General features: G+C 40.6%; 1 protein-coding gene across 1 annotated transcript; it reads left to right on the top strand.

Annotated features, from left to right (window-relative positions):
- The first annotated feature begins 448 nt into the window (after positions 1–448).
- Positions 449–2503, top strand: LOC123139025 (cytochrome b-c1 complex subunit 8-1, mitochondrial). Its single transcript, XM_044558855.1, has 2 exons — positions 449–729; positions 2233–2503. The coding sequence occupies exons 1-2, from the start codon at positions 560–562 to the stop codon at positions 2279–2281; spliced, it is 219 nt and encodes a 72-aa protein (XP_044414790.1). The 5' UTR covers positions 449–559; the 3' UTR covers positions 2282–2503.
- Positions 2504–9194: the final 6691 nt, after the last annotated feature.

The following is a 9194-nucleotide window of genomic DNA, read 5'->3' on the forward strand; positions in this document are numbered from 1 at the left end:
CCGAGAGGCATGCCCGTGACTCTCGCGGGAGCAAAACCGTGACTTGCTCGAAAGAAATAAAAAAACACATTTTTTCGCGCATTTTTTTTCTGAATTTTTGGGTGCAAATGTTAAGGAAGACCGGTGAAAAACCAAAACGTCGAAAAAACAAAAAAAAATCATTTAAAAGGCCAAAAACGTGTGCTAAAAAAACAAATCCGGAGGGAGCGCCGGGAGCACGATACGTAGTGGGCGGCTAAGAGCGCGCCAAGTGGCGATGATCGTTGTGAGGCTTTGGAGTTGCTCTGGCAGCACGCTCTTTGTTTTTTCTTCTTTTCTTTCCTAACTAGGCCGGGCCCATTATTTACATTCATATTGCCTCCGTCCAAAACGCCGAATGGGCTCAAAAAAAAACGCCGAATGGGCTCGTGGCCCAACCGCAGTTGACGTAAATACCGAGCCCTAAGCCGGGGAACGAAGGACCCAGAAGCCACCCACCCCATCGTCCTGAGGTAAATCGGAGCCGGAGGAGACCGAGGAAGAAGGAGAAGCGGCGCGGCGAGGCGAGGCGAGGAGAGAGATGGGGAAGATGCCGGTGCGGATGAAGGCGGTGGTGTACGCGCTGTCGCCGTTCCAGCAGCAGGTGATGCCGGGCCTGTGGAAGGACATCACCACCAAGATCCACCACAAGGTGTCCGAGAACTGGATCTCCGCCACGCTCCTCATCACCCCCGTCGTCGGCACCTACCAGTACGTCCCTCCCCCTCCCACGAACGATCCCTGCGGATGTCTGGTCGGTCGGGCGGATCTAGGGTTGCGTAGGTCACCTGTGGCTCTCGGTTGGCTGCGAGATCCGATTTCGGGTTCGATCGAGTACCCGATTTTAGACCTAGTCAATTCAGTGCAGTGGTTTGTTCAGGCATATTGTTTCTTCTTTGAGGAATGAGTTTGAAATGATAGGGGGAACTCATACCTTGCTGATTCAATGCAATGGTTTGTGCAGGCCGTTTTAGCTTCTTGTGTGTCTGTGTGTGGGGGGCGGGGGGGGGGGGGGGGGGGGCATTGAATTGGCGGGGGAGATTAGACCTAGTTCACTACTCAGCACATGTTTACCCGATTTTAGACCTAGTCAATTCAGTGCAGTGGTTTGTTCAGGCATATTGTTTCTTCTTTGAGGAATGAGTTTGAAATGATAGGGGGAACTCATACCTTGCTGATTCAATGCAATGGTTTGTGCAGGCCGTTTTAGCTTCTTGTGTGTCTGTGTGTGGGGGGCGGGGGGGGGGGGGCATTGAATTGGCGGGGGAGATTAGACCTAGTTCACTACTCAGCACATGTTTACCCGATTTTAGACCTAGTCAATTCAGTGCAGTGGTTTGTTCAGGCATATTGTTTCTTCTTTGAGGAATGAGTTTGAAATGATAGGGGGAACTCATACCTTGCTGATTCAATGCAATGGTTTGTGCAGGCCGTTTTAGCTTCTTGTGTGTCTGTGTGTGGGGGGCGGGGGGGGGGGGGGGGGGGGCATTGAATTGGCGGGGGAGATTAGACCTAGTTCACTACTCAGCACATGTTTTGTGCCCTGAGGAGAAGATCTAACGGTAGTTGCCTGTCTCCATTATATAGTTTATTATTATCACATAGTACTTATCTAATTTGGTTAATGTACATGAGACGCATATGTAATTTGGTTTCTTGATTGGTGTTGTAGTACTGACTGTTGAAGCCCCCTCGGATGAAAGTTAGGCTTCATACTGTTAATGGGGAATCCTGCAACCAGGAAATTGTAGCTTCAAGTTTGCGAGATCTGTAGTATCTTGTATGGATAATGACATCACTGTAATGCTTTTGCATGCCTTTCAGCGATTTGAATCTATAGATTCTTTGTGAATTTGCATCGTTACTTTGAACTATCAGTTAACACACTTTGAACTATCAGTTAACGCTTGAAATTGAGTTTGGGTTTAGTCCTTTGGTCACAACTCACAAGTATCCTGACCCCACTTATCTTGCACATGTTTCTTTTCATAGTTCTAAGAAACCCTCACTTTTGGTTGTGACTTGTGGCAACAGATACTTTTATTAGTTCGTACTCTTGAACCTCCTGATTATTGCCAGCAGCACATTTGATAGTCTTGTATGCAATTCACAGCATTTTATTGTGAGCATTGTATTGAAATTGTCAGTTGAGTAGTGGAATGTCTTTTGATTGCCAAACATTTGACATTCCTGACTTGTTTTGATGCCATGTAGGTACGCGATGTACTACAAGGAGCAGGAGAAGCTGTCCCACAGATACTAGATGTGAAGCTTTGTCGAATGTCAAAGCAGTTGGAATTTCCATGTTCTATAATCCGCCAAGAGTGATTTAACGTTTTTGGAATCATTTCCTAGCTGTACTCTTTTCCTCTTTCCATGCATATGCAATGATGCAGTAAGTGTGACTTGCAAACTTACTTTGAGGCTCAAATGTTGTGTTATCCATCGTTGGAGTAATTGTTGAATAAAGCAAATTAACTCGTCATTTCACTTAGCTACTTGCTGGTAGTTGGCATGCTTGTCAAAATATCGCTGTTTTGTCCTGTGGTATTCTGCTTGAGTTTGCATATTCTGGCTGCAACTAGGTGAACAGTTTTCAAAAATTCAATGATTATTGTACTGTTGTTTGTCATTTGAAAGCTCCGTGACATAATCTTCTTGAAGCTTGTGGTTAGTATGAAATGGGAGGCCAAGAAAACCTTTGATGGCCAAAAGGAGAACTATGCTTGTGGGGGTGCTCTGTTGTTAAATTTTAAGCAAGTACCTGAAATAATAGGATCTTATCATTATTGTGTTGTCCGGCAAACCAGATTAATGAATGTTTGCTGAGAAAATACCCAGTGAAAACCAAATTTTGGTGGAAACTTGTGAAAACCATGTAAAAATCATCTTTTGAATCCTTTATAAAAATTCTAAAAAAGCTAGTAACATCGCTCCACTTTATTAAACTGCGAGTTCATCGCTTCTCTTGCCTTTGCTGCCACTTTCCGCTCTTGGGGTGCTACCTTCACGGGCTCAATAGCAAACTTCCCACATCTCATTCTCCAACCTGATGCTCTTTGCCCTCCTCATCCTATGCCCTTTAGCAATGTAAGAATTCATGAGAAACTTGTGTTTATTGATTCTTGGCAAAGCCCTATTTATACAAGGATTTGAGCCTCCGGAGAGGCGTCCATTTACAATAGGCGCCACAGAGAAGACGCCCGTACGCGACACACGTGACGACTCTTAGCGCTAATGACGTCACTTTATTCTTAACACTCCCCTTGTACAAAGCTGCTTCTTCTATGTCTTGCTTCTTCTATGTCTTGCATCTTTGTATAACTTTGAGAATATTGCTCTTAATCACAAGCGTATATAATCTTGAATAATTCCTCCAAAAACCCTGTGGGAAAAATATGAGGAGAATAGAACTTAATATGTTGTTAAAACTCCATTAAAGTCCAGTAGGAAAAATAAGGAGAAAATGTTACAACATATGTTATCGTCTTTTTGATAACTTATATGAGAAAACCTTCAGGATAAAACTCATTGGTAAGTTTAGAGGACAATTAATATGTCTTGTATACACTCATTAAAAACCTCGATGGGGAAAAATAGGATGTATGACATATATTCTTATGTTGATATTACCTCATTAAAAACCTTGATGAGAACCATGAGTAAACTCATAAAGGGAAAAAGAGTGCAATATAATGTTTGAACAGGTTATGATTCAGAGAGACTCTCTCCCTGATCTTTGCAAATCTCGAAGTCGTCGCATACCAATCCCATGAACATATTTTTCAAATGTTGAAGCTGGGAGTGACTTTGTGAATAGATGAGCTAGATTATCGCATGATTTGACTTGCAAAATGTTTATCTTCCCTTTCTTTTGTAATTGATGGGGGAAAAATAATTTTGGAGAAATATGCTTAGTGATATTGCTCTTTATGTAACCTGTTTGCATTTGAGCAACACAAGCTGCATTATCTTCGTAGATAATGGTTAGAGATTTGATAGAACCTTTACCACATGATTTTTGTATGTGGTTTATCATTCTGCGAAGCCATACACATTCACGTGTTGCCTCAAATAAAGAGATTATTTCAGAATGATTGGTGGATGTAGCCACTAGAGTCTGTTTGGAAGACTTTCATGATATGGCTGTCCCACCATGTAGGAACACAAAACCGGTTTGTGATCTGGCATTGTGGGGGTTAGATAAGTAGCCAGCATCAGCATACCCAATCATATCAATGTCCAAATTTCTCTGAAATTGAAAGAATAGGCCAAGATCCTTTGTGCCTTGGAGATATCGAAAGATATTCTTAACTCCCGTCCAATGGCGTTTAGTAGGAGCTGCGCTATGTCTAGCTAGTAAATTGACTGCAAATGCAATATCAGGCCTGGTGCATTTGCAAGATACATGAGCGCTCCAACGGCACTGAGATATGGAACTTCAGGTCCTAATATCTCTTCTCCATTGTCCATTGGTCTAAATTGATCTTTCTCTACGTCTAGAGATCGAACTACTATATGAGTTTTGGATGGATAGGATTTGTCCATATTGAATTTCTCCAATATTTTCTGGATATAGGCGGTTTGATGAACCAAAATACCCGAGGGAAGGTGCTCAAGTTGTAATCCTAAGCAAAATTTGGTTTTACCCAAATCCTTCATCTCAAATTCCGTCTTTAGGTGATTGCGTGCTTCATCAATATCTTGTGTGGTTCCAATGATGTTCAGATCATCAACATACACAGAAATAATGCAAAATCCAGTTGCGGACTTTTTTATGAAAACACATGGGCAATCATCATTATTGGAGTATCCTTTTTTCAAAAGGAACTCACTGAGTCGGTTGTACCACATGCGACCCGACTGTTTTAAGCCGTATAAATACTTATTTAGTTTTACACAATATGCGTTGCATTTTGCGTTTGGATTCAGGATTGGGACTCCATCAGGAACCTTCATGTATATGTCCGAATCAAGTGAACCGTAAAGGTAAGCGGTCACTACGTCCATCAACTGCATAGATAGACGATTTGCACTGCCAAAGATATAAGATATCGGAAAGTGGTTGCACTCATTACTGGAGAATATGTTTCATTGAAACCAATGTCGGGTTTCTGCGTGAAACCTTGGGCTACAAGCCTTGCTTTATATCTCACCACCTCGTTGTTCTCGTTTCTTTTACGAACAAAAACCCATTTGAATCCCACGGGGAAAACTCTGGGAGGTGTAGGTATTGCTTCAGTGAATACCTTTCATTTATTGAGCGAGGCTAATTCTGCTTGGATTGCATCCTTCCATTTAGGCCAGTCAGAGCGTTTCTTGCTCTCTGCCATGGTCTTTGGATCACAATCAGTGAGAAGGGTATCTGCAATCTTTTCAGCAAAATATATGTCGACAGTCATAGTCTTACGGTCAAATGATTCTCCAGAATCAACATAGTTGATGGAAATTTCCTGCACCCCTAGTGACTCTTTGTGATTTCCCAATACGATTGAGTCTGGGTGTTCCGATGTCCCAGTCAGTTTGTGCACAACTGAGTTGGGTTGTGGAGGTTGTTCTCCCACTGGGTGTATAGTACCCTTTTGATGATTATCAACGCTAGGTTGTTTTACATTTACTGGTTCAGAGGGTTTCTTTCTCTGTTTCCTTTGTTGCTTGTGAGGAGTTGAATCCTGTTCTGTGGCCGTACTTCTCCCCCTCTTCCTTTGAACAGGGGGTTGAGTAGTTTTTGTTGGTACCTCCACTCTTTCGGGCACATTTTTAGCAGGATTGTAGGATTTGGTAACACATTTATAGTCAGTAAATGAATCTGGCAGGTTATTTGCAATGTGTTGCAAATTAATTATTTTCCGAACTTGAAGTTCAGTTTCTTGAGTACGTGGATCAGAGGAGGAAATGCCTTGGGCATTCCAATTGATTTCCGGGCATTCTTTTTGGTACTTGATGTCTCCCCCTAATACCGGGAAATGGTCCTCATTGAAGATGCAGTCAGCATGACGGGTTGTGAACAAATCCCCCATGAGGGGTTCAAGGTGCTTGATTATCGACGGTGATTTGTACCCCACATAGATCCCCAATTTTCTGTGTGGGCCCATGGATGTACGCTGCGGTGGTGAGATTGGCACATATGTGGCGCATCCGAATTTACACAGATGGGAAATATTTGGTAGGTTTCCATGTAATAATTACAGAGGGGAAGTGTTGTGATATGCAGTTGGTCGCAATTGGATTAAGTCAGCAGCGTGTAAAACTGCATGACCCCAACAAGAAGTTGGTAAATTGCAATTCATTAGTAAGGGTCATGCAATGAGCTTAATTCTCTTAATTAGAGATTCTGCCAATCCATTTTGAGTGGTGACATATGGGACTGAGTGCTGAACTTCAATGCCTAATGCCATGCAATAATCATTGAAAGCATGTGAAGAGAATACAACAGTGTGGTCCATTCAAATTGATTTAATTCGATTCTCAGCATAATGAGCTTGCAATTTGATAACTTGTCTCATTATTTTGGCAAATGCATAGTTTCGAGTAGATAGTAAACACACGTGAGACCATCATGTCGATGCATCTATTAGAACCATGAAATACCTAAAAGGTCTAGACAATGGTTGGATCAGACCACAGATATCGCCTTGAATTAATTCAAGGAATTGTAGTGGTTCTGCTTGAATTTTAAGATATGAGGGTCTTAAAATGAGTTTCCCAGGAGCACATGCAGTGCACATAAAATCTGAAGATTGTGGGAATTTAGCTTCATTTAAGTCATGACCATTGGAATTCCAGATAATTTTCCTCATCATCCCTATACCAGGATGACCAAGGCGATCATGCCAAGTTTGGAATGCATTTGCATTCTGAAAAATTACCTTATACGCAACATGCTCTACGGGTTTTATGTACGTGTAGTACAATACTGATGATAAAGAGGGAATTTTCTCAAATATATGTTTGCCATATCCGTTGTCTTTGGTAAAGAGGAGATATTCCTCTTTGTTATCTTCATAAGTTTCAACGTGGAAACCATTTTTTGCGGATATCTCTATAACCTATGAGGGTACGAGTTGAATCGGGATACAATAAAGCATCCTCAATTACAATTTGTGTACCCATAGGGAGGGTAAATATGGCACGTCCTTTGCCAACAATTACCGCATCGTGTCCAGCGATTGGTAAAATATCTCCATTCAATTTTGTAAGAGTTTGGAAATACTTTATTTCCCTAAGAATAGAGTTTGTGGTGCCACTGTCCACAAGGCACATTTCCTCCTCCATTGGATTGACTCCCGTAGAAATCTATATATTAAAATGTGGAATTTTCAGTTTAATGAAAAACACTTTATTGGATATATAGAATACATACAAATTTTATTGATATCAAAGTGCTGATACAATATATATATATATATATATATAGTGTTTTTACAATATAGAACGATGACAACAACAATAATAATATGTTTTTATTACAACAATCCGATGGATGTAAACAAATAAAATATCTAAATGGAGTCAATTGACTAGTCAAAGTCCCCGAACATGTCGGCGGCGTATTCGGTCATCATATTCTCCGTATCCATGGAGTCCCGCGATCGATGGAATTCCTTGTTGTTACTTGGTGCTCCTTGAACATCTTGCGAACAACCAGCTTCCTTGTTGTCATCAGGTTGAAGATTGAAGTGAGCTTCATATCTTGCTCCTTGGGCAGGTCTGTTACGTCCCATGGATTGCAGGTAGAGGTTTACCAGATGTCTTGGGGTGCGACATTTTTTGGTGACATGCTTGTAGCATCCACATTTTTGGCAAAGTTTAGTTTTATCAAACTTATTCTTTGTTATGCCCTTCCCCTTGTCTGAATTTTGTGGTTTGTTCTTCTTCTTGTGGTTGCTCTTACCCTTAAAGTTCTTGTTTTGGCCTTTGAAAGAACCATTGAACTTGGTGTTTTTCTGAAAATTTGCATGTACTTCAGGCAGAGGAGCAGCCCTAACTGGGCGTTGATTACTATTCTTTAGCAAGAAGTTCATCGTGTTTATCAGCCTGGAGGAGCACATGTATAAGTTCAGAGTAAACTGTATAATTGCGGGCACGATATTGTTGCTGTAGGATCCTGTCAGCCGGGAGCATAGTGGATAGAGTCTTTTCTATCTTATCTGCTTCTGTAGGCTCCCTCTCGCAAAACCGCAACTTTGAACAAATTTTATGAACCTCATGATTATAAGCTCCGATCGATTTGAAATCTTGGAGTCTTAAATGGGTCCACTCATGACTAGCTTCAGGAAGTATAACTGCCTTTTGCTGTTCATATCTAGTCTTAAGTGATTGCCACATATTGCTTGGAGATTCCTCCATCAAATATTCAGATTTTAGATCTGGATGGATATGGTGCCTTATTATGTATAAAGCAGCATACTGTTGCTGCTCGGTTAATTGTGCAATTCCCTCCTAGGGAGGGTCTGCAGGAGGTATGAGTGCAACTGCAATTCCACGAGATGAAAGACTGATTTTAACATCCATAGCCCATGTAGGATAGTTGTGTCCGTCGAGCGCAAGCTCTTCAAATTCTTTGACGGTCATTTTGTCCTACAAGATTGAGAACCAAATATTTGATCAATTTACTTGTATGTAAACTAAAATCATCATGGCCATGTTGTAATAAATTTTGCAATTATTATGAATTCAAGTAAAGACTTGAACTTTATTTAGTTTATAATTTATTTATTTTTATTTATTTTTGCATATTAATTCTATTCGAATTAAGTCTACTTTGTGCTACATAGGCATTTTTTGGACTTAATTGATGGCGAATTAATATTTGAGTTGCAAAATAAATGATTTTCAATTGCAAAATAATATGATTGTACCATTTGTACATATTATAGGGATTGCGAATTGCAAACACATTGAACATATAATGATTTATAGACATAATATGGTATAAACATCAATACACAATTTAATTGAGTACAATATATAATCACACCGAGATACAAGGTCTAAAACATGACAAGTACTTAATTACAACACTAATAGTTGAACCTATCTGCGAATTCCCAAATTTACGGGGCTAAAACATGACAAACACTAAATTAGTACTAGTAGTTGGACTAATGCACGAAATTCTGATAATATGATGATTTTTCTACAATCTAGCCTATCACCACTGGGTTTTTTTTCTT

The sequence above is a fragment of the Triticum aestivum genome, chromosome 6B (genome assembly GCF_018294505.1).
Source record: "Triticum aestivum cultivar Chinese Spring chromosome 6B, IWGSC CS RefSeq v2.1, whole genome shotgun sequence".
NCBI classification, from domain to species: domain Eukaryota; kingdom Viridiplantae; phylum Streptophyta; class Magnoliopsida; order Poales; family Poaceae; genus Triticum; species Triticum aestivum.

Bases quoted from the DNA above. Each gene is read 5' to 3' on its own strand.
- LOC123139025 (XM_044558855.1), top strand. From the start codon at position 560: ATGGGGAAGATGCCGGTGCGGATGAAGGCGGTGGTGTACGCGCTGTCG. The intron at 730-2,232 runs GTACGTCCCTCC...GATGCCATGTAG, and splicing joins CCCGTCGTCGGCACCTACCA to GTACGCGATGTACTACAAGG.